A 25,748-nucleotide genomic window follows, 5' to 3' on the forward strand; every position below is an offset into this window, starting at 1 on the left:
TCCTTGGCCCACGGCCCATGAAACTTACCGCCGGATAAAACGGCGGTAGCTCCTTACCGCCGAACGAACCGGCGGTAAGTGCTACCGCCGGGCTACAGCGCGGCTATAGCCGGCTGTAGCCGGACTGTAGACGCCTAGTGTCCTACCGCCGTTTGAAACGGCGGTAGATATTCCCACAATTTTTTTAATTATTTTATATATTCTCACTACTGTAATTAATTGTTTAATTATTTTATAGGCTGTCTGATCTGTCATTATTTTCTTTACGTTTAGAGATATTTCAGAAAATAACAGAGATAGCGGAGGTTAGGGAAATATTTTTTAAAAAATTAATAAAAATTAGATTTAACTCTAATAGAATGTGAAAAATATATTTTTATGAGATATTCATGAGTTTCAATTACGATTTCGATGTCCTGTCACCTTGCATTAGATTCTTCTGTACCCCCACTATAATTAAAAATGTGGGAGGACCTACCGCCGTTTGAAATGGCGATAGACATGCGTGAACCATGCCTATAGACCAAATAGCTTCATCTATAAATAGAACATCGCCTCATCTCATATGAAGTCACTAGCCATCTCATACGAAGTCACTAGCCATCCCCGCACTACCACCATGTCTTTCTCTGGTTCTACCTACATTCCGTTGAACAAGATTAGAGAATTTGTGCCTCAAGGAGTGCAGGTTCTAATGTGCTTCTGTGGTTTGTTGTGCAAGCTGATGGAGTCCAAAGTTTTGGGCGATGACTTCGGCAGGAGGTTCTTCATGTGCGAGAACTACGAGTACGATCCGCCAAAGCGCTACGGCAAGGACAAAGCGAAGGTATCACCTCGCACTATCTAGTTTGCGCGTTCGGAGTTCAGTAAGTTAATTCTAACTCGGTTTGGAAATAGAGTCAACCACCTCTTTGTGATTTCATACAGTGGCTGGACACGGAGCAATCGACCGAAGCTTTCTGTTTCGCTCTGTAAGCTTTGTTGTATCTAATTTTATATTTAAACTCTTCCTCAACAGCACAAATGATTGACTTAGATTCATAACTAGGATTGACCACGATCAAAGGGTACATGTAGTTAGCTATGAAACCTGCACTGAGATTGCGGTGCTGTGGTTCTAATTGCTCAAGCAGGCATGTATGCTCCATAATTTTTTGACCTCCCAGAAATCCTGCCACTTGCCCATAGAAGCATACACCCTGAAAGGACATTCTCTTCTCACACAACGCACGTCATATGTTCTCGGACTGCTCTTGACAACTTTGAACTGTCTTTGCAAAGAGAGAGTCGACCAATGTTTTATAGCTTCCTTCATATTGTCACTGTTGGCATACACCGAACTGATGCATACCTCATTTTGCCTGTACTCCCAAGGGACCGCTTCACCTTCATTTACACTTAATTTTGAAAAATCATACCCGGACCAGTTGTGTGGGACATGATAATCATCGTCATCATCATCATCCGAGAAGTCATCATTCATTACATTGTGCTGTTGTTCACCCTCCCTCTGAAACTCTTCAACTATCTCAGGAATGTTTTCCCCTTCATCAGCCTGACCAGTTGCTTGACGAGGTTCGTGTGCAGCATGTCTATCATTTTCTAAAATCTCGAGTTCACCACCTTCTTCATGAGGTTCATGCATCGTTTCGGTTTCTTCCGATACTATATCTCCCTGCCCTTCATGATCTCCACCCGCTTCAGTTCTAAAACTAATCTTCTCGAATGCTTGAACAAACAACACAAGCGGTAAGCCACGGCTACTACTTATATTGACATAGTTCCTCCAGTTTTGCGTCCCTTCAAGCGGCAATAACTCCCAAAATATTGGTTCCCTTCGATTGACCACTGCCATGACAGAGATCTCATGTTCACCTCGGCTAAGGCTGAAAGCTTTAAATAGCCAATTGGATATTGAAATCCAAGTTCTCTCTAGCTCGGGGTATTTTTTTTGTGATAGAGCTAAACTCTGACAAATCTACTCCTTCAGGACCATATCTAACTTCTCCTGACCCATAAAACACTTGAAAATACAAATCATCTGACATGCCTGCCAATATTTACGACAATAATTACTCGTCCTTAGAATTTAATCAACGCTAAAAAATATTTCTGCTATTTTTACATCTATCTTAATTGTTTCTCTGCAATTTCTATTACTGACATATATTCGTACGTTTTCTATGTAATATAATATTAATTAATAATATTTTTATGAGACTAATATGTCTGTTTGAAATCATTAATATTTTCAATTATATTCGTATGTAAATTAATATTTTCAATTTCATGTTCTACGATTTTATATTAAAAACAATTATATGTAAATCACTAATATTTATTAAAACTATTTCTACACCTAAAACTATATCTAAATCACTAATATTTCTAATACTAAACTACCAATTATTATTAATAAAACTAAATTTTAAAATATACCTGACACGAGTAGTCGCGCGAGGCAAGGTGGCGAGCGCGCGGCCGGGGCAGCGCCGCCGGCCAAAGCCCGGCGCGCGTGGGCCAGGCGCAGGCGCCGCGCTGCGGGGGGCGGCGGCGCGGACGGGCCGCGGCGGGCGGGCGGCAGTGCGGGACAGCGAGCGGCGCGGGCGGCGGCGCGGGACAGCGAGCGGGCGGTGGCGGCACGGGGGAGCGGGCGGTCGGGCGGCGGCGTAGTCGGTCGGGCGGCGGCGCGGGGGGATTTAAGGGGGGGTGGTCTTACCGCCGGACCAACCAGCGGAAGGTGCTTACCGCCGGCTCATCCGGCGGTAAGTGCCCGGCCCACCAAGGCCCACCGGCCGGCCTTCTACCGCCGGTTGATCCGGCGAGATGCTGTCAAACGCGACCTACCGCCGGTTCATCCGGCGGTATCTCATTATCGCCAGAACCGGCAGCAGGGTGACATATTTGAAAAAAAATATAACGACATTTATTTTTGATAGATCGAAAAAATAATATAAAAATAAAAAAACTCGATTTTTGCGACTCACTGCTGGGCTGACTAATGGACCATTGTCCACTTTGGATGGAAGATACAAGCTGGGCTTTTAGTTGGACCTGTGGTCCATATCGAAAGATGGGTGGGCTGAATTGAAAAACAGTCCAAGCCCATGAATAAAAGGAATATGTGAACTAGAAAGAATAATAAAAGTCAAAAAGAGAAAAATTATGAATGACGTGGAAGCAACCCACGTGGCAGTGGGATGCACTTGTCTAGGTGGTGGTGGGACCACTATCTTTTTTTGGAAAAAACACAAGTCAATATCACCATAAACTTATGACATTACTGTTTTATGATAAATAATATTCGTCATAATATGGTATTAGAGCAGTTTATGATGATTTTTATTTCGTCTCAGCAACGCACAACTTATTATCTTCATTAAGTCGTAGTGGTTTGTATACAACATCATAAATCATAATACCATAATGTGGAATAGATCCATCGCCACAAGGTATTCATCATAGAAAGTCACAATGTTCAGTAGTATTTTCTTATATATTTAAAGTTTTGTATCTCCGTTGATAGTGGCCTCCTCTTGTTCTATTTGAAAAGCCCATTTTTTCTCTATATTTTCCATTCGCCACAAACTGGTGTCATCCTTCCAACAGATCTTTCAGTTTCACGCATTGGTATTATATTCTTCTCCTAATAGCTAAGCAAACATTTCATCCAACATTTGTTTCATATTTCATTCATTCATATCTGAAATATTTGTTTCTGCCTTTTTGCATTGTCAACCTCATCCACTTTATCAAATACCCTTCATTTCTTTCTTTTTATAATCTTACAGTTTTTTCCGACCCCTTTTGCCTTAAGCATCTTCTATTAATTTGCTTGCCATCTCTAGCAGTGAATGGCCACTGTAGGTAATTACTTCAGTGTATGTAATTAACAGGCATGAAGCACTGCACCCTGGTGGAGACCAAAACTATTGAGTGCAAGTGAATAGGATTGCAGTCAATGGGGTATGGTGGAGGATGGTTGAGAATATTTTTATTTCAAACCTTTTTTAAATAATATTTTAAAATTAATGTGTCAAAAGCTTTTTTGCACACGGTGCGCCATCCCTGCATAAAGCCACTGTTGCGCCACTAGTGCGGCCAAATGGGCTATATATCTAGTGCAAATAGAAATTTGAACGGTGTTGGCGCCAATCTAGGGCCAACACAAGAATGCGCTTGATCATGCGGTGAGCGACGGCACAATTGCAGCGCCGATGCTCGGACCGGTCAGACCGGTCGGGGTAACCGGTCAGACCGGTTCGCCGGTGTAGAACGGCGAAATCCGACGAATGCTCGCCCGGGAGGGGCCCCGTCAGGGCAAGCGCGCGTAGAGTTGTTCTAGGATCGGCAGGCCACCTAGAATGCCTTCAGACATCGCGGAGACGAAGGAAGAACAACAGAAAAGGGTTGGAAGGAGCTAGGGTTTGGAGATAAAAATAGAAACGATAAACATAAAGAAAAGTAATGTATTGATGTGTTTTGATCGATTGGATCTCTCAAATGTAGTCCTACTATCCTCCCCAGTGAATTTAATAAATTCAGGCACCTTGAAATACTGAGGATATGGTATGGAATCAAAACTCTCAGGATATGGTTTTTGACAAACAAGAGTTTTATCCTTAAGTTCTATGCCGAAAGACTAAGTTCTATGCCGAAAGACTCTTTAAACATAACAGCCAAATCTTTCTTATGTTTCTAAAGTATTTGATTAAAATCATTTGGCCTCTGAACATTGGCGCTAGAACTATTCGGTATTTGTGGTGCATGATTCGGCTGTGTATATGGTGTTTGCTGCAAATAACTATGGTTTGGCATTGCACCATATGAATAGCCCAAACTTTGGGGAGGCATAGTATATGTATTATAAGTCATAGTGGCGTATGGATGAACACCATAACCAGTAAACCCATTTGTTCGGCTAAAATCAGCCTGAACAGGATGCATACTAGTAATAGGTTCAGGAGACGACTGATACACCACCAGAGCACCAGGACCGGTCTGACCGGTCGGGAAACCGGTCTGACCGGTTTGTGCAATCGGTCCGACCGTTCCATTCGCATTGTATTGCTCTGGAGGTTTCTGACCATCATAAAAATTCATCGGCATGCCGTATTGTGGTGCAGGTATCGCCGATGATTCGGGATGCATAATATTATGATAAAAAGTGCCATCAATATTAGGTATAGGAGTACCACTATCATCAATCAAAGGTTGCTTGCCTAATGATTTATCAATCATATTTTGAACAGTAGCAAGAATCTTTTCTTGACCATTAACCACCAATTGAGTAATTTGCTCTAAAGTAGGCGGTGTCGTAGCACTAACAGTAGCACTTGATTTGGCTTGCTCATCTTCATCCGAAAGAATGACCACCTCCTTGTTCCTAGAGATATCACCCTTCCAATTCTTGGAAAAGTGAGACAAGAATCACCGACGCTTTTCTTCAAGTTCTTTTTCCTTGCGCCGCTTGTTCTCCTCTTTACACTCCTTTATGAAGGCTTCATAAGCTTGACGATCCTCGGGCGGCAATTCATCAACAGACGGTCTGCTGATGTTATCGGGATCGATCTCACCAGAATTCGACAGCTTCACCATGGTAGTAGATGAAATAGATTATATCGGTTTTAAATAACCAAGATCTTCTTCCCCAGCGGAGTCGCCAAAAATATGTTGGCGCCAATCTAGCGGTGAGCGACGGAACAATTGCAGCGCCGATGCTCGGACCGGTCCGACCGGTCGGGGTAACCGGTCAGACCGGTTCGCCGATGTAGAACGGCGAAATCCGACGAATGCTCGCCCGGGAGGGACCCCGTCAGGGCAAGTGCGCGTAGGGTTGTTCTAGGATCGGCATGCCACCTAGAACGCCTTCAGACGTCACGGAGATGAAGAAAGAACAACAGAAAAAGGTTGAAAGGAGCTAGGGTTTGGAGATAAAAATAGAAACGATAAACATAAAGAAAAGTAATGTATTAATGTGTTTTGATCGATTGGATCTCTCAATCGGCCGTTGTCCTTTATATTTATAGGGTGGGTGGACTTGTCCCGCAAGAAATCCAATTACAAGATCTAAATCTATGAAAATCTCTAATTGTACTCGGACTCTGCTTGGACCGGTCGGTCTCCTGCCGGGCAGGCTACAACGCCCTAACGGTCAGACCACTCGGACAGACCGGTCAGACTGGTCGATGCCAATTTTGGCTGTCAACAAACGGGTTGATATTAAAATATTATTTAAAATAGGTTAAAAATAAAAAAAATCGATGGTAGCTAGACAACTCATCAGGTAGTTCTGCCGAGGATCCAATGTTGTTGGAATGGGCAGGGCGAAGGTGGAAAACCTATTTAGGACCAACATTGTAGAATATAATGCCATAAGGGGACGTGTATGTTGGGATAGAGCGGCAGAAATGATGCATCTATCCATAAAACCATACTAGCTAGTGACTAGTACAAGGCAGGAGTTGGTCAGAGGAGGAGAGGGTGGTGGGGAATTTGGGAGTTTATGTGGTAGGCGATGGATTTGAAGTGAACGCGAGTTCGGTCGTTGGAACGAACTACCACTCAGAGCTCTCAGTGCAATTTGGATGCAAATATCATGATGTAGCTTGTCTTGACAGCAGCATCAATTTTTCATGCCATGTTCTAAGGTCCTGGGATAAGAGGCAGTATAGTTGGTCCGCGTCTGTCCTTCCAGGGGCGGCTCCGGCGGAACCCTACCGCGGGCGCCGGCGCCCCCCAACCCCGACTCCCATGTCTCGCCGCCGCCTGAGTGGCCACCGGAAGTCTGGCCTGCCATGAGGAAGGCGGTGGCGGGGCTCCAACCTCCCTCCTCCTCTCTTTTCCTCCCCCTCGCCCTCTCTTGGTGGCTGCCTGTCCGTGGCGGCGGCGGCCGTTCCCTGTGGCCCGCGGCCAGATCAGCACTACCGGTCGCCGGATCTGCCCTCGCTGGGGCTTGGCGGGGCGGGGCGCGGCGTGGCTTGTGGCCTGGTGCGGCGGTGCGTTGGTGGCGGGGCGCGGGGCGCGAGGCGTGGCCTAGCGCTGCTGGGCGCGACGGTGGTGGCGCTCGTGACCTGGCTTGGCGGGGCGCGGGTCGTGGCCTGGCGTGGTAGCAGCGGCGGCGGCGCTCGCGGCCTGGCGCTGCAGGGCGCTCGCGGCCGGGCGCGACAGGGCACGGCGCTGCTGGGCCAGCTGCGGCGGCGCTCGCAGCCTGGCGCGACGGGGCACGGCGTTGCGGTGCCGGCTGCGGCGAGCTGCAGCGAGTGCGGTGCTGGCGAGGGCGTGGACGACGACGTCCGCGGCCTTGGCGGCCGGGGGGGGGGGGGGCAAGCGACGACCGCGCTCGGCACCCCGCTCTCGGCGGTGTCTGGTCTACCTGCACTGCGATGTGTCGGAGGTGCCGTGGTGGCGTGTGTTGACAATGGTTTTGCTCGGTTGTTTGCTATTGTTGCCGTGGTGGCTTCGTTGGCTGCAGCTGTGTGGAGGCTCGCTAGCAACACCATGGTGGTGGGTTGGTGACGCCGGCCGTCTTTTCATCGTGGTGACGATGCGGGTGAAAACCCATCCCTTCTTAGGACAGCGTTGATGGCGGCATTGGCGTCATTTCCTTCCTGAAGGCGACGTCGAGCATCTCTGGCTCGGACCTAGCTCTCATCTATGGCTAATGTTATGGCCGTCGGTTTTCCATGTCGGATGTGGCGGGTGAAAGCCCAACCCTTCTTGGGCTGGCATCGACGATGTCTTCGTCGTCCTGACCTTTTTGAAGGCGGTGTCAGGCTTTTCCGGCATGGAGGTGTCTCGGCGATGGCGGCTTCCAAAAGGGCTTTCTTTTTTTTCTTTCTTTCTCTTTTCTTTAGGGTTGTGGTGGCTCGGGTCGATGTCCCAATCCGATTGGATGGAGTGTAGTGTGTGGTGGCTCGTGTCGATGTCCCAATCCGACCGGGCGGAGTGTAGGGTGTGGTGGCTCGTGTCGATGTCCCAATCCGACCGGACGGAGTGTAGGGTGTGGTGGCTCGTGTCGATGTCCCAATCCGACCGGGTGGAGTGTAGGTTGTGGTAGCTCGTGTCGATGCCCCTATCCGACCGGGTGGAGTGTAGGTTGTGGTAGCTCGGGTCGATGTCCCAATCCGACCTCGTTGTGGCTCATGTCGATGTCCCAATCCGACGAGCCAAAGTCGAGTGTGTCCCGGTTGATGTCCCAATCCAACCGGCCGGTGTTGCTAGTTGTAGGTGCTGTAGTTGTAGGTTTTGTATTTCGTTTGTGCAGTTTTTGGGCCCTGTTTACCTATAAACAGGGTCAATTCTCTTTTTCTTATTAATATACGCCGAACCGCAAGGTTCAGGATCTTTCAAAAAAAAAAGAGGTGGTATAGTTTCTGGTATAGGTAGCAAGGAGTGTGCCATATGCACGCAACCTACACAATTAGAGTAATATACTTATTAGAGTAATATACTTATTAGAGCTATTATGCTAGGGTTGCCAAATTAAAGAAAATGCTAAACAAGTACATGGGGCAAATGTACCAATTAGTATCAAGGGTTCTCGTCAGACTGAAACCATTACTACAGAGGAACTACTTCCCACACAAGTACTACCTGCGAACCTATACCTATTAACTGATCACTGCGGTTAACTGAACTCAGCCACTAATCAAGGGATTATGCATGATGCCCAAAAGATGTCCTCCCGCAGAGTAGTTATTACCATGTCCAGCTAGAGTTATGATCAGTGACCTCCTCCCATGGAGACGGACCGGAAACTGGTCTTGGACAGCTTGGGCAGCATGAAGATGCCTGCGACAGCGGAGGTGAAGGCGAACACGGAGGCTACCCCGAACGCGGGGATGTTGCCCTTCCCGAAGAGCTCGTCCCATGGACCGGAGCCGACGGCGATGATCATCTGCGGCACCACGATGGAGATGTTGAGGACCCCAGTGCACAGCCCTGCACATCATGCACGGACACAATGCAAGTTTGATCAGCTAGCGCAGCGTCCTGATCAACCTTGGACACAAGTAAAGATCATCAGGAAGCAAGCGACTCACCCTGCCCGCCGCCCTTGCTCGCCGCCAGCTGCGCCGTCACGGCGAACGGAACGCTGCACAGGACCTGCAGCGCATGATGAAGCATCAACCAGAGATCAGAGCGTGTGTGAACATCTGAATCGAAACGTGATCGAAGCAGCAGATTAATTAATTACCGCGAAGGGGAACCCGAGCGCGACGAAGAGCGCGAGGGCGGCGCTCTTGAGGCCCTTGTCGACGGCGGCGGCGTCCTGCACGTTGCCGCCGATGTCGCCGAGCGACCAGGAGCTGAGGATGGTGACCATGGCCATGGCGACGCAGACGATGAAGCTGCTCATGACCCAGACCACCTTGGCGGTGAGCTTCCGGCACATGGGCTCGATGAGGAAGGAGCTGAACCCGAGGACGACGGAGTTGAGCAGCAGGCCGAAGGCGCCCTGGCGGACGCCCTCCTGGAAGTTGGCGACCTCGGTGGGGTTCCCGTCGGGCCTCCCGTGGTACATCTCGCGGCCCATCCAGTCGGTGTCGAAGAGGATGAAGGGGAACCACGAGAGCCAGGTGAGGCCGGTGACGATGAGCACCTGCGGCATCCCGGGGGGCAGGTTCTTGAGGCCCTTGAACACGGCCAGCGGGCCCGACGCCTGGCCCTCGCTCTGCTGCCTGGCCACCGCCGGGTCCAGCGGCACCTCGGTGGCGAAGATCATGGTGACCACCGTGGAGAGGCCCAGGAACACGACGGACACCAGGAAGGCGGCCTTGAGGTTGGCGCAGGCCTCGCAGCACGCCCGGGTCTGCAGGAACGGGAACCACCTGTGCCAGTCGTTGGTGGAGCCGGAGGAGTAGCCCAGGATGTTCCCGATCGCCATCCACGACACGAAGATGGCGTTCGCCGCGCTGGGGCCGTGGCTGCCCGCGAGGTCCGCCATGAGCGCGCGCGCCGGGCCCTGCACCGTGTTGTTGGAGAAGTCCAGCAGCCAGAACCCCATGACGAAGAACGCCGCAGCGTGCAGCCGCTTCCCCGTGTAAACCCTGCATATGCGCCCATTGTATTATTCCGATCCATATTATAAATATACATCAAGAACACATCTATATATGTGTGTATGTCCTCTAGATCACCGAGCAGCTTACGCGCAGTCCTCCTTGGTGTCACCGAGAGCGTACCCGATATCGGACGAGAACCCGATGATGATCACCTGTGGATGACATCAGATCAGATCAATCTATCTATCAGTTCTTGATCGATCAAGAACAATGCCGCACCAGGGGCAACCGGTATGATGGTTTATTATTACTAGTAAAAGAACAAGAGATCGATAGATGATTCATGTGCTTTTAATTAACTAGCTCTCACTGATATACAGATGATGATGCATCCTGTAAAGATGAAGGGCCTCCGCCTCCCAAGCTTGGAGGTGCATTTGTCACTGTACAGCCCGACGCAGGGTTGCACCTGTGTGATGTCAATCATCGGCAATGACTTAAAGTTACTAGTAGGAGTCGCTCCTAACTCCGGAGATTGATGAAATTAATTTCTTGCATATAATTAAGTATATACCAACATTATTTCTGTAAAAAAAATTAAACACAACAAAGAACTATTATTGCACCATCTATCCCTTCCATATAATTCTCTAATAATCTTGTTTTTTATTTCATTTCGAAATACAAAAAATGGTCACTTTTTTAGATAACACGAATTGACTTTGAATTATATTTTCCCTAGATATATGCAGTGGCATGCAGATACTCACAAGTAAGCCGGCAATTGGTCCACAGAGCCACATGACTGAAGTAAGAGCATGAGGAATTCCCAGTGTCTGTTGCAAATAGGGTAGAAAGCATTCATAGAGTTAGCAAAATTCAGCGGTATATGCAAGTACTGATTCAGAATTAAAAAAACGATTAGTTCTCTGTTTCCTAGAAAATCTGAAAGTTTTTGCCCTTAAAAAAAAGAAAATCTGAAAGTTTTTGCCCTAAAAAAAAAGAAAATCTGAAAGTTTGCAAAAGATGCCCCTAGTTTAGGCGTGTAAAAGTAAAACTATACGTTGGCACGCTGCAAGTCTGTCAGGGCCTACAGTTATTTTCAGGAACAATCGATCATCAGTTACTTGCGAGCACTGATGATATTTACTATTTCGATTTGACAGAAAATGTTTGTACTTTCTGTCCAAGTTGACCTTCCATGGTTATCTGGTTTCGTTACTCCAGCCAGCAGAATGGACTATGCTACAACAAGCAGCAGAAAAGGAACTTGTTTCACTCATCATCAGTTAACACTCAGCAGGAGTGAAATAATATTCAACTCAGTGCATATTGGTTATATCCAGTATATTACTACTAGCAGGAATTTATAGAATAAATCATTAATATGGCATCAAAAAGTAGAACCCATCATTACTGTATATTTTTTTAAAAAAATAAATGGTGACATCACTACCTTAAGATATACATTTTGGTATAAAAACATATGTTCAGTTTACCAGTAGCAAGGCTATGGCATTGCTTAAGAGAGACGCTTACCCAAAGTGTAATTAAATTTAGGATAATATGAACGGTTGCAATAATGTTTGATATCATGTAATGACGTCATCTTCGAGGTTTGTTTTTATGGGGGATATCCATCTAGGAATTATTGACAAATGTGTTATGTAAAACCGTGCATTTTGTAAGCAAATGCTCAAGCAAATGATGTTATAAAGAAAACCATCCCAGTGAATGACACTGTGGGACCATCTGTGTTTATGAAATGTGGGTCCAATGGCAAAACTGTAAAGGTCATTGTTTGCAGTCCCATTTTTGCAAATTTGTATTTTTGGAGGTAAGATTTAAGAAATATTTGAGTACACAAATGTAAATTTGGCACAAATTAAGATGACAAGCATTGCACAATTTCTTCAAATTTTAACGGACCTAATGGTCACCAACCACGCCTGGCATATAAATGCGTTGTCTATGAAACACTTTTGAAAAAGTTGATATAAATGCATTTTTTGGTTTTGTCATAAAACAAAGGAACAATCTTTCCAGGCCACAAGGCAATTCAGCTATTCAAGAAGAAGAACAAAAAAAGGTTCAGGTAACGGAAGAACAAACAAACATGATGTGAGAAAATAACAAATTAACATACAAACATGCAACACACATATATACGCATATATACCTGGACGTAGGGTGTGAGGAGGGAGAGCTGCAGCGCCCAACCGTACTGCACGCCGCCGGCGACCATGCACGCGAGGAACAGCCCCACCAGGCTGATCTGCGGCTGCCTGCCGCCGGCGGAGACTTCGTCGTCGGCCATCGACCCGATCGATGATCTAGTACTGTAGCCTAGCTCTAGACTACCCCAAGAGGGAGATCGGTCGAGGAAGTCCTGTGAAGACGGATGGAACGGAGGAAGACGAGGAGACATGTGTCTGTGGACGCATGTAACGGAGGGAAACCAGGAGCTGGAGGCGCCAGGAGCTTAAAGACCGGCGGTAGAAGCAAGGTGGGGTGGCTGACACGTGGGGCCGCGTTGCGCTCTGCTACGCGGCCACAGCGTAAGAGGGGCTTTTGAGCATGCATTTTGCTGTCCTAGCCTGTTTCTATCTTAGGCAACTTCCAAATTTCTGGATAATACTAATTAGTAAATTGTGGATGCATGGCCACCTCATTTTTACTGCATGGAATGACTTGGATGAGGGGTCAAGATGGGAATGGGCCGACCCGGCCCTGGCCTTGGACCCGGCCCCATGGCCTCGAGGCCAATTTGAGGGGTCATGGGTCGACCCATTTCTCCTAGATGTTATGGCCTTGATGGTCCATTGGGTATTATGGACTGACCCAAATATTTTTTCTATAATCCTAAACCATGAATACTATGAACACTTTTAGAAAAGATAAGATTCAAAATTAACATATATCATAATAATATGTTAAGATTGTTAGCAATGCATCAAATTAAACATATTTAATAGCGGTCCATGATTTTAATTTATTCATTTTCACTTCCAACATATGATATTCTTCAATATATTTTGAAGTATATAGAATCTAACAACTTATGACCAATTGTATTTATTCAAAAGAATGAAGAAAACCAATAAATTAAATAAAAAAATTATTAATATGACAAGTGGGTCGACTCATAATACACATCGGGTCAATAGGTACCGGCCCTATTGACCCATTTTGGAATTTAGAGTCGGCTCCTATAACCCATTGGCCCTATTTTTGTGGGTCGGGTCAACTACCCAATGGGTCGACCCGACCCATTTCCATCCATAATGAGGGGTTTGCTCTCCAAGTTATCTCAGAGTAGTATTCAAAAATATATACTAGATGCACACTGGATTCTTTTAGAGAGCATGCATGTCATGTCGTTTTTTTTTGCATCTATGTCCTTTATTCTTATATTTTTTGGCGGGTTGTGGGGGAGTTCCCCACAACACTTCAAATTTCATATATGTAAAAAAGAGATAAAGGACATAAGATACTTACAAGAAGAGAGGGGAAGAACTGGAGGGGGGGGGGGGCGGTGTTAGGATGTACAGTTCAAAGTTACAACACTGTATGTAGCCATTGAAAAATTAAAGTTCTTCTATCTCTTTAAATCGCCAGAATTGTAGAGTGAGCTGGTTTTTTGAAATTTCGGAGCCAAGTCTGCAGAGTGCCTCGTTCCCCTTCAAAGATGATAGCATTTCAAAGCTTCCAGATTTAATTTCCCATGCTGCAATCAAGAAGATCTCCATAAAAAAACATGGTGGAAAGCATGTCTTGCCATATCAATCTTTTCATGAATGTCAACAGCTTTCTCCCAACAGATGTTACTAGGGCCTAGCATGATTTTCAGAACTGATATTCAAAGAATAGGTGATCTCTACTCTCTCTTGCATTGTCATTGCAGAGGGTGCAGCTTGTACCAGATTGGACATTGTAGTGATGGCGCTGCAGCATATCCCTTGTGTTCAATCTATCCAAAAACACGAGCCAAGCAAAGAATTTGATGCGAGCTATGCATTTCGATTTCCATAATAACCAAGTGAACGTTGGGGCAGCTTGCCTGAGAAAACAAATTTGAATAATGTTATTGAAGAATAGCATTGTTTCCCTAGCTAAAAGTCCAAGAGTCTTTCCTGAGAGTCTGATATGATATCTCCTGTAGATAGACTGGCAATGCAAACATTTCCTGGTGAGCTTGGGCTGAAAGGGGCTGGCAGAAAATGGTGTCTAGTTCCAGAGATTCCATGACATCCTTGACTTAGGTCTGTGTATTTCTCACAATAGAGAATAATCTCGGAAAAGAGTCAACCAGCACCTATGTGCTCTAGAGATCTTCCCAAAAGAGGATAGTAGAGCCATCCCCAAGTTCACATTTTGCAACACCTTTGTAAAGGATATTAAGTTCTCATAATATCTTTCCACCAAAACAATCCCACGTCCCTCGAGGCATGAGAGACTTTGTCTGTATAGTAGGAACTCCAAATTAGGTTTACCCAAGGAATGTCTTGTCTGGAGTAGAATTTATACATGTGCTTAATGAGAAGAGCATCATTTTGTAAACTCAGGTTTAATATACCAAGACCACCTTTTGATTTCAATTTCCTCACTAATGGCCAAGTTGATAAATTTCCACTATTTTCTGTGTTGTTACCTCTCCATATGCATTGTTTCCTTCCCCTATCAATATTTTCAATAACACCCTTTTGGAACTTGATTGTGCATATAGCAAAAGTGGTCGTGAGAGTGATTACAAAATTTTCCATCTCCAGCCTGCCTGATGGGGATAGGAGAGAGGAACATGCAGATAAGTTTTGGGGCTCCAAACCCAAAAATCAAGGGTGAGAAATCATCCCCAAACCCGCTCGACCTAAAGCCCGCGGATATCTGACCCGAAACCGAACCATTGCCATCCTTACCAGTTGTGGTGCACTTGCTTTCATGATCAAGAGACTGTCGTCAGCATATTGGATGATTGGAAAGTCCTCATGGGTTTGAGGCAAAGGTGCTGCAATAAAACCATCTTGGAAGGCTTTGTTGATAACTATTTGCAGTAATTCAGCTGCTAGAAAAAAGAGCAAGGGTGAAAGGGGTCGCCTTGTCGAATTCCTCTTTTGCATTTGAATTGCTTTACTGGGATCCCATTAAGTAGAACAAAGGAGTTGCTTAGAAGAGAAGGAGACTGATCCATTTTAGCATTTCGGAGGGAGAAGCCCATATGTTCCATGACTGCAAGCATGACTGAATGCTCTACTGTATCAAAGGCTTTGGCAAAATCTAACTTGAGAATTATGATTTCTCCTCGAGATTGGTGGCATTGATGAATATATTCAAAGCTCCAAGCCAAGCAATCATGTATGGTTCTTGATCTCATGAATCCATATTGGCTTGCATGTAGTAACTTTAAAATTACCAACTGCAAACGTTCTGATAGAATCTTAGTGAGGATCTTGATGTTGGAATTCAACAAAGAGATGAGCCTAAAATAATTAACTCTTTCTGGATTGTTTGTCTTTGGCACAAGTGTGATGGAGGAGTTGTTTATTGGTTCAAGGTTGAGATAGCCTTGAAAGAAATCTTGGCATAACGGATAGAAATCCTCTTTGAGAATGGGCCATAACTTTTTCATAAACATACCATTGAAGCCATCTAGTCTAGGGGCTTTATCTGTCAGCATGATTCTGACAATTCTGTCAATTTCTTCCTTTGTAATTAATGGGTTGTATGAAAGGTCTATATCCAGAGTGATCAGGTTCTTAAAATAAAAAAACACAGTGGGATTGGCTATTACTACCATTCTATGTTGGAATGATCTCTTTCCTAATAGACCCAACGGTCTATTAGGCCCCTAATCCGCGCCCTGATCGGGGGCGCCCAACGCTTAATGGTTGGTGGGCCCCCGCTGCACAGCGCTAGAATAAAAGGGGTGAAGGGGCCGGGGCACGCACAACGAAGTTCGTCGCGCCGCCAGTACCCTCTCCCACATCCTAAACCCTAGCCGATCTAGGGAGAGTGCTGGAGCAGCGGGAAGCCCCACCTCCACCGCTTTCACCGCCGCCAGCTCTGTCACGTCGTCGCCGCCATCGTCCACGACGCCATCGCTCCGGCATCGACTACACTGCTCCAATCGTCGCCGCCTTTGAGCGGATCTGCATCAACGAACCCGTGATGGCCGGATCTAACTCCGCTGCAGGCTCTGAAGGTCCTCTACCCCGCTCCACTCTCTCTTTTCTCTATGCTATTGTTGTAGTTCTAGGTTTTTCTTGGACTCAGATCAAGAAAAGTAAAGGAAGTCCCTCTTGATCGTGCACTGTGTGATCCTAGATCTCTTAACATTGGTATTAGACGCCTACACTAAGTGTAGATCGAGATGGGAAGTGTAGATTCGGTCACGAATCAAAGAATCAAGACACAGAAAAAGCAAATCGATCCAAATCGAAAAAGAAAAGAAAAGTCGAAACCCTAACCCTAACCCTAACCCTAAGAGGAAAAAGGGGGCGGGGCTTTACCTGGGTTTAACCACAGGCTCCACCGCCGGTCACCGGCCGCGCGGGAGCTCAACAGAAGACCGGCTCGCCGGCACAGATCGGAGGCGCCGCTCGTGGACTCGGGTTGCTTCTCCACGCGCGGGCTCCGAAAGGGCACCACCGCCAAGCCGCTCGACGGCGGCGTGCTCCCACACAGGGGAGCACGCGCGCCGGCGAGGGGGCCGGCGGCGGCGCCGTGGCTTCTTTCCCTGGCTCCATGGCTGCCGCCGTTTTGTGGAGAGAGAAGACAGAGAGGGGAAATGAGCCTAGGGTTTGCGGGCGACGCATCGTCGCCGGGTTTTGGTTCCGCGAAAAGAGCGCTCGGCCGCTCGATCCTGATCGTCGGCGACGGACGGCTGGGAACGGCGGCCGGCGAATGGGCCAAATATGGCCCAAGAGGGGCGCGGCGCCGGGCCGGTTTGGCGGCCTGGCCATCGGCTGTTGGGCCGAAGGCCCGGGCGTCGCACGCGCCGAGCGGGCTGGGCAGATTTCGTGCCTGGGCTGCTTCAACAGTGAAAGCTCAAATTGTTTTTTTCTATTTTCTAGAAGCATTTTAATAGCAGTTTTGTATAGTTTTGATTATAGTTTGATCTCTATTCAATTTTGCACCAACATGTTTATTGTTTAGAGATAAAAGTTAATAGTTTTGCTTCTGGAAATAGAAATTCCTACTTGTTTCCGCTGCTAAGTTTATATAGTTACTTTTATACTTTAATTTGAACCAACGTGACAATTAAAGTTTAAGAGTATGGTTAAAAGATTATTTTTGAGCATTATGGTATTGTTAATTTTCTGACCAACGTTGTTAATTACAATACTATAATTTCATAGTTTTTGTGCATTTACTTCTATTTCTGCCCAACGGTGATATAGATTTAATTGCATAAACAGTTGTATGTTCTATTTTGACCAACGTTGGAATTTTACATGCAATTATTGTTATTATGTTCTCACTATTTTTTGAAATTTTCAGTGGGGATGAACTTGATGGGATTCATCAGTCACATCCCGACTCTAAAAGGAGACAACTATGGCGAATGGATCAAGAAGGTTGATCTTGCTTTCGTCTGTGGAGAAGTGGATGAGATAATCACCACTCCAAAGCCCACTGAGCCACCGGCTCCAGTGAGAGGAGATTCTGACACTGATGCTGAGTGGCAGAAAAAGCAAAGGGACTATGCTCCCTTAAAGATGGCTTATGATCTCGAAAAGACAAAGTGGAATAACGCCAACAAGAAATGTGTGGCAGTTATAAAGAACACAATTGATCCTAACATTTTGGGTTCAATTGGAGAGTGTGATTCAGCTGTTGAGTACCTTGCAAAGATAAAGAATCAGTTTACTGGTTCTTCAAAGACTTATGCTACACAGATCATAGAGCAGTTGATCACAAAAAGGTACTATGGCAATGCCGGTATGATAAGAGATCATATCATGGGGATGTGTGCTTTGAACTCCAAGCTCAAACCAATGGACTTGGATCTCAAAGAAGAGTTTATGGTGCACCTGGTGTTCGCCTCTCTGCCAAAAGAGTTTGCAACGTTCGTTGTAAACTATAACTCACAGCCAGAGAAGTGGAACATGGAAAAGACAATTGCAATGTGTGCACAAGAGGAAGATAGACTCAAGAAACAGAATGGTGGGTCTGTCAATTTTGTGCATAATAACAAGAAAAGGCCTTTCCAAGCTGCTTCTTCCTCTAAAGCTAAAGACAAAGCCCCTATGCCACAGAAGTATCAGCAACAGCGTCAGCAACAGCGCACTCCAGCTCAAGATGAGTGCTTCCACTGTTTTGACAAGGGGCATCGCAAAGCAGATTGTCCCGCTTATTTAAAGATGATAATGGCAAAGAATGGTGAGAATGTAATTTCATTTGTTAATGAATCCCTGTATTTAAAGTTTTCTAAATCTACTTGGTGGATTGATTCTGGTGCAACTGTGCATGTTGCAAATTCTTTACAGGGATTCCGTTCGACAAGGACTACGCAAAGAAGCGAAAGACACATTAAAGTCGCGAACGGAGTACAAGCAGATGTTGAAGCTGTTGGCGATGTCTCCATCGAGCTAGTTAATGGTTTCATGCTTGTATTAAAAGATGTTTTATTTGTTCCTTCGCTTCAAAGAAACTTGATCAGTGTATCACGCTTAGACACAGATGGTTTTAGTTGTCATTTTGCCAATGGCAAATGTGAACTATGGTTTGATAATAATTGTATTGGTGATGCTGTCCTTTACAATGATCTTTATTTATTATCTATGCGTGATAAAGTGCATTCTGTATGTAATGTGAATGTGAATGAATCCTTGTCAGAGAAAGAAACAAAGAAAAGAAAGAGAACTCAAGATACTTCATCGAAATTATGGCACTGTCGTTTAGGCCATATTTCGAGGGGGAGAATTGAAAGATTAGTGAAAAGTGAAATTCTTCCACAGCTAGAGTTCTCTGATTTCGAACAATGCGTTGAATGCATTAAAGGAAAATTTGTAAAGCAAATTAAAAAGGGTGCCAAACGAAGTGCAGGAACGTTAGAAATAATTCACACTGATATATGTGGACTGTTTCCTGTGAAAAGTGTGGATGGCTATGATTCGTTCATAACATTCACAGACGATTACTCCCGCTATGGTTACATTTATCCAATCAAAGAAAGATCTGAAGCATTGGATAAATTTAAAATATTCAAAGCTGAGGCTGAAAATCAGCTTGACAAAAGAATTAAAATAGTAAGATCAGACCGTGGAGGGGAGTACTACGGTCGACATACCCCTTATGGACAAGTTCCTGGACCTTTTGCGAGGTTTTTACAGGAAAATGGTATAGTTGCCCAATACTCTACGCCGGGGGAGCCTCACCAAAATGGAGTAGCTGAAAGGCGCAACCGTACACTAATGGATATGGTGCGCAGTATGATGAGTTATTCCACATTGCCATTGAGTCTGTGGATGGAGGTGTTAAAAACCGCCATCCATATTCTCAACAGAGTGCCAAGCAAATCGGTGCCCAAAACGCCGTATGAGCTATGGACAGGAAGAGAACCCTCACTGACTCACCTACGGGTCTGGGGGAGCCCAGCTGAGGCTAAAGTGTTTAATCCAAATATTGGAAAACTGGATCCCAAAACTGTAAGCTGCCATTTTATAGGCTATCCTGAAAAGTCGAAAGGTTTTTGTTTCTACTGCCCAGACAGACATACAAAGTTTGTAGAAACGAGACATGCTGTCTTTCTAGAAAGTGAAATGATCAGGGGGAGCATGGTACCTAGAGAAATTGACCTTGAGGAGAAGCGGGTGTATGTGCCTACTCCTATGATTCAAGAGCCATTTTTCTCACTACCTGTTGATGCTGCACCAAAAGTTCCTGAAATAGTGACGTCAGTACCTTCTTCGGTTGTTGCTGCGCCAACTATTCCAGTTATTACGGTGTCAACACCTGTCGCAACTCCACCCATACCAACAGTGAGCGAAGGTTTGGAACCTGTCATCCAGGAACCGCCTGAACCCGCGATTGGACATGAGGAGGAGGTGCTACAGCCCCCTATGGAAAATATGCCAGAAGTTGAGGCACAAAATGTGCCACAAACAGTGGCCCTTAGAAGGTCACAAAGAGAAAGAAGGTCGGCTATTTCTAGCGACTATGAAGTTTATAATACAGAAGAGGTTCATATGGAGGGTGATCCCACTTCATATGAAGAAGCCATGAGAAGTATTCACTCATCTAAATGGCTGGAAGCTATGAAGGATGAGATGAAATCAATGAGTTCCAATGGTGTTTGGGACTTAGAGGAAATTCCTAAAGGAGCCAAAACAGTAGGCTGTAAATGGGTTTACAAGATAAAACATGACTCCAAAGGGAATGTAGAAAGGTTCAAAGCACGACTCGTGGCAAAAGGCTTCACGCAAAGAGAAGGGATAGACTATAACGAAACCTTTTCTCCGGTTTCGTGTAAAGATTCCTTCAGAATTATAATGGCATTGGTGGCACATTATGATTTAGAGTTACATCAGATGGATGTAAAGACGGCATTCCTTAACGGGGATTTGTATGAAAATGTTTATATGGCACAACCAAAAGGTTTTGTCATAAAAGGAAAAGAACATATGGGGTGTCGCTTAAAGAAATCTATTTATGGATTAAAGCAAGCCTCTAGACAGTGGTATTTAAAGTTTGATGAAACCATAAGAAAATTTGGGTTTAAAGAAAATGAGGAGGACAATTGCATTTATGCAAAGTTCAGAAGTGGAAAATTTATTTTCCTGATCCTATATGTGGATGACATTCTACTTGCTAGTAGTGATGTTAGTCTGCTACTGGAGACAAAGAAATTCTTGTCCTCAAACTTTGATATGAAAGATCTTGGTGAAGCTTCATTTGTTTTGGGAATTGAAATTCACCGAGATAGAACGAAGGGGGTATTAGGACTGTCACAAAAGGCATACTTAGAAAAAGTTCTAAAGAAATACAGTATGCATATGTGCAAGCCTTCACCTGCTCCAATAGTCAAGGGCGATAGATTTGGAAAATTTCAATGTCCCAGGAACTAGTATGAGATCGATCAAATGAAAGCGGTTCCATATGCTTCAGCTGTCGGAAGCCTACAGTATGCTCAAGTTTGTACACGCCCTGATTTAGCTTTTGTTACCGGGATACTTGGCAGATATCAAAGTAATCCAGGACAGGCACACTGGATCATGGTAAAGAAAGCATTACGATATGTGCAAGGCACGAAAGGCCTCATGCTAACATACAGAAAATCCGATTCCCTAGAGATAGAAGGGTACTCAGATGCGGATTTTGCGGGGGACATCGATGACCGAAAGTCCACGTCCGGTTATGTGTTCACACTTGCAGGGGGAGCTATATCGTGGAAAAGCTCCAAACAAAGCGTCACTGCGTCATCGATGATGTACGCTGAATTTGTGGCATGTTATGAGGCCTCGGGGCAGGTTGAATGGTTAAAGAAATTTATACCCGGTTTAAGAGTGGTAGACAGCATTCAAAGACCACTCAGAATGTACTGCGACAATGAACCAGCAGTGTTTTATGCTCACAACAATAAGTCAAGTGGTGCTGCCAAACACATTGACATAAAGTTTTATGTTGTGAAGGAGAAAATCCAGAATCACTCTATTACACTCGAGCATATAAGTACAAAGAAAATGCTTGCGGATCCGCTCACTAAAGGCTTACCACCCAATGTGTTCATGGAACACATAGCCGGCATGGGTTTAAGGGAAAGCCTGTGATTTCTGGAGAATAAAAAGGGCCCAAAAGATAAAGAATTTGTTTCAAAAACAGTGATGTGTGTGGTAGCTGTTGAGTCTATCGGCCTTGGACCGTGATGATAAAGCATGCTCTATTCATTAATCTGTGATGGAACAATTAAAAGAAAAGTTTCAAGTAAAAGTATAAAGTTAAAAGAACAAAGTGAGATCAAGGGGGAGAATGTTGGAATGATCTCTTTCCTAATAGACCCAACGGTCTATTAGGCCCCTAATCCGCGCCCTGATCGGGGGCGCCCAACGCTTAATGGTTGGTGGGCCCCCGCTGCACAGCGCTAGAATAAAAGGGGTGAAGGGGCCGGGGCACGCACAACGAAGTTCGTCGCGCCGCCAGTACCCTCTCCCACATCCTAAACCCTAGCCGATCTAGGGAGAGTGCTGGAGCAGCGGGAAGCCCCACCTCCGCCGCTTTCACCGCCGCCAGCTCTGTCACGTCGTCGCCGCCATCGTCCACGACGCCATCGCTCCGGCATCGACTACACTGCTCCAATCGTCGCCGCCTTTGAGCGGATCTGCATCAACGAACCCGTGATGGCCGGATCTAACTCCGCTGCAGGCTCTGAAGGTCCTCTACCCCGCTCCACTCTCTCTTTTCTCTATGCTATTGTTGTAGTTCTAGGTTTTTCTTGGACTCAGATCAAGAAAAGTAAAGGAAGTCCCTCTTGATCGTGCACTGTGTGATCCTAGATCTCTTAACATTCTATTCTTAGCAGATTTAGTCTCATGATTCGAAATAATATTATTAGCATCATCCTTGAGTTGAAAAATTAGATTTCTCCTATAAGTGACAGTAGCCATAGCATGGAAATATTTGGTGCATCATCACCCAGCTTAATTTTGTTGGTTGTATGTCTCTTCCTGCAATAAATTTTGTTGGTTGCATTCTGAGCAGTTAGTTCTTAATAATTGTTCTAAGATTCCATTCAGGCAAATAAAGCGGTCGACAATCTTCAAGTGAGTCTAGAAAGAAAATGGTTTTATTGCACCTTGCTATCGGTTTGTTGAGATTGGAGATGTTTTTACTCCATTGCCTGAGAGCCTTTCTCATGCATTTAAACTTTGCTGAAATTAAAGCAGAAGATCCCTTTCTGCTCGCTGGAACAATATCCCATGTATTTTTTATTGTCTCCAGAATCCAAGGTGTTCAACCCAGTAGTTCTTGAATCTGAAAATTTTGATTTGGGAATAGAAGTGCCTATCATGATCTTGCATGGTATATGATCAGAAATTGGTTTTGACAGAGGCAGCACTTGAGCGTTTGGATAAGCTGTAGTCCAATTAACTTAATAAGTAAAGAACTAGTCAAGCTGCTCTAAGAGTGGATTTTGCTGCATTTGCTCCAGGTAAAGGCTCTTTCCTTTAGCGACAGCTCTAACAGGGCCAGGTGACCAATGGCATCATTGAACATAAAAGTGTCCTGCAAATTCTCTCCTGGCAGACTTTTGTCTTCTAGTGAGTGGTAAAAGTTAAAATCTCTCTTCTCTCATTAAGATCCAGTTACCATCATTCTCTATAGATAAACTTTTCATCCAATCAAGAAAATTAGTCCTAGCTAGTTCAGTGCATGGGCCATAAACCACTGACAGTTTCCAAGTCTCTCCATTGTGTTTCAAGGTGAAAGCCACTGTGATTTCAAAAGTGGAGCCAGCAAAGGAGCTGTTTCCAACCCGCAAGAATCCCACCCGAGGCACGAATTGCAGGGATGTAATCAAAATTGCAAATCTCCTTGGTGCGAAGTTGTGTCGGTATTCTGCATCAAAGTAATCACGTTTTGTCTCTTGCAAGCAGAAAATAGAGCAGGCGCTTTCCTCTATTTTATTCCTTAGGGCCTCTCATTTCCCATTACTGTTGATACCTCTAACAATCCAACATAGAATATTCCAGCTTCTATTCATGATTAACGTGGGGGTTAAAAGAAAGAGCAATCGTGCGCGCAGCAGACATGAATAACGTGGAAGGATCAAACTTGTAGAAAAAGCATAGAGAAGCCAGAAGACTTCCACAGAGATTAACCACTTGTAGCACTGAGAAGGTAAAAACAGCACATATGTTCCAGAAAATAACAACAAAGTTTAGCATAAAGGAAAAGATTAAAACACAGAAACAAGTTTGCCAGAGCAGACTGAATAGCACACAACCTAGCTTGTTTCTGTCATCCTACCATTGATCTTCAGTTGGATGTGTTGTCATAGGGAACTAGTTGTTTGGAGCCCTATACAAGAGCTTCATCAGTGAGCTCCTCAGGAGCTACATTTGCATTCAATACCTAAGATTTCAAGATCTCATTTGGTACCTGACCTAGAACTTCAACATCATTTGGGTGAGGTGGTTTTCCAATAGTTTTCCACCATTTGTTCCCCTAACTGGGACCTCTGTCCAGACACGTCATTTCTTTCTGGGATGATCCTCTAGCTGTATGTGCTTGAAGCCATCATTGTTTTGATTTAGCCTTGAGCTGCGCCTGACTGAAGAATCTTCTAAATAGCATCGGGATTGCTATTGGAGATAGCAAGAGACAACGAGAGCACCCTATTAGCACCAGTCTCATCTTGTGTGGGACCTCCATATCAAAACAGTTCTGCTCATTCATGTCGAGGGAGGCATCTTGTTCTTGACTATAATCATTATGCATGGATGCAGCTGGGGCCTTTATATAGAGTTCTGAATATCTTGTGAATCAGCCCATATCCAAATAAGGACAACATGCAGACTAGGCCTATAAGGTTGAATGGCCAAGGACTGATTTTCTTGATCACTATGCAACTTTGATTTCTCTATTGGCCTGTAATGTCGTAGATTTACAGCCACTCCTTCTAGCACTAGCCCAGGTGGAATTGTATCAGGGAAGAGTTGAGAGAAAGCACCTCTTGCAACAAGCTAGAAAGTAATGCAAGGATAACTCTGTATTTCAGAATCTATAGACGAGGAGCTATTTGTAGGAGTAGGAGACTCTGATCTCTGCATGCCTTGTAATATGTATTCCACATTTAGCACAATGTTAGGACTAGTGGCTCGGAGATACTCAGCAGTGGAGCCAGATTGGTCAAAGGAAATAGTGTCTTGTGGTTGATTTGGATGGTGAGGGACCTGGAACTCAAAGTTTTGCCCATTAACATCTTGTACTTCATCGGCCATCTCAACCGGTTCATTATCACATGCATCCAAGTTAACATGATGGTCTAGCTCCGCTAGATCCTCAACTGCCATCTGAATTTGCTCTGCATTCATATATACCAGCATCAGCCTGAACTTCATGTACCGCCCCCACAAAGTCATGGTGCCAGTGTTGGGCTATATTATTATCAGCAAGAGGGATTGGTCCAAGTATTGGGTGAGGGTTTCCACTAGCTGGAACAAGATCCTCATAAACAGGAAAAGCATCAGGGAAGTGACCTTCTAATATGTAGGTTGGTACTGCCACGAATGACCATTACCCCCCAGAACTAATCCTTAAGATACAATCACACTATGTGGCACTCAAGTAGGGGTTAGGACTAAACAGTGTGAGAATCCTAGATTTGTTGGAGCCATCATACCGGTGCAAAAGATGATCAAAAGGAGCAACAACTGCTTTGATGAACTCTAGTGTCTGGAAATCTAGAGGAAAAGCGAGGAACATAATCCAGCATTGTCTAGCATAGTTATATGCCTAGAAATTTCTTACTTCATCATGCTTCTAAACCACTAACTTACCATGACCAAACGGAATCTGAGAAGCATCTAGAAGGGTCTGTCTTTAGATTGCACTTTCAAACGGAGAAATCCCCAAACGAAGAGGTGATAGAAAAGCTGTTACAACTCTCACTAGGAAATATTGTTCGAGCACCTCTGTGACATCATGTAGCAAGTCTTGTACTTGTTCCTGGATCGGTGCCGCTTCCAATGTAATGATCACAAATTTCTCATGGAGGCGAGGTGTCTCTCTACCAAGGGCCAC

General features: G+C 45.1%; 1 protein-coding gene across 1 annotated transcript; it reads right to left on the reverse strand.

The window, feature by feature from the left end:
* Positions 1-8,593: 8,593 nt before the first annotated feature.
* Positions 8,594-12,324, reverse strand: LOC120648656 (sucrose transport protein SUT3-like). The gene is made up of 7 exons (XM_039925366.1): positions 12,187-12,324; positions 10,778-10,843; positions 10,378-10,476; positions 10,155-10,219; positions 9,200-10,052; positions 9,045-9,108; positions 8,594-8,943 (listed from the first exon to the last, which is right to left on the reverse strand). Exons 1-7 carry the CDS (start codon positions 12,322-12,324, stop codon positions 8,726-8,728), a joined length of 1,503 nt encoding a protein of 500 aa, XP_039781300.1. The 3' UTR covers positions 8,594-8,725.
* Positions 12,325-25,748: the final 13,424 nt, after the last annotated feature.

Source organism: Panicum virgatum, chromosome 9K (genome assembly GCF_016808335.1).
Source record: "Panicum virgatum strain AP13 chromosome 9K, P.virgatum_v5, whole genome shotgun sequence".
Taxonomy (NCBI): Eukaryota; Viridiplantae; Streptophyta; class Magnoliopsida; order Poales; family Poaceae; genus Panicum; species Panicum virgatum.

Coding starts and splice junctions, on each gene's coding strand:
- LOC120648656 (XM_039925366.1), bottom strand. CDS start 12,324: ATGGCCGACGACGAAGTCTCCGCCGGCGGCAGGCAGCCGCAGATCAGC. Junction 10,844..12,186: donor TCCTCACACCCTACGTCCAG/GTATATATGCGT, acceptor TATTTGCAACAG/ACACTGGGAATTCCTCATGC. Junction 10,220..10,377: donor GCATCATCATCTGTATATCA/GTGAGAGCTAGT, acceptor TGTCATCCACAG/GTGATCATCATCGGGTTCTC.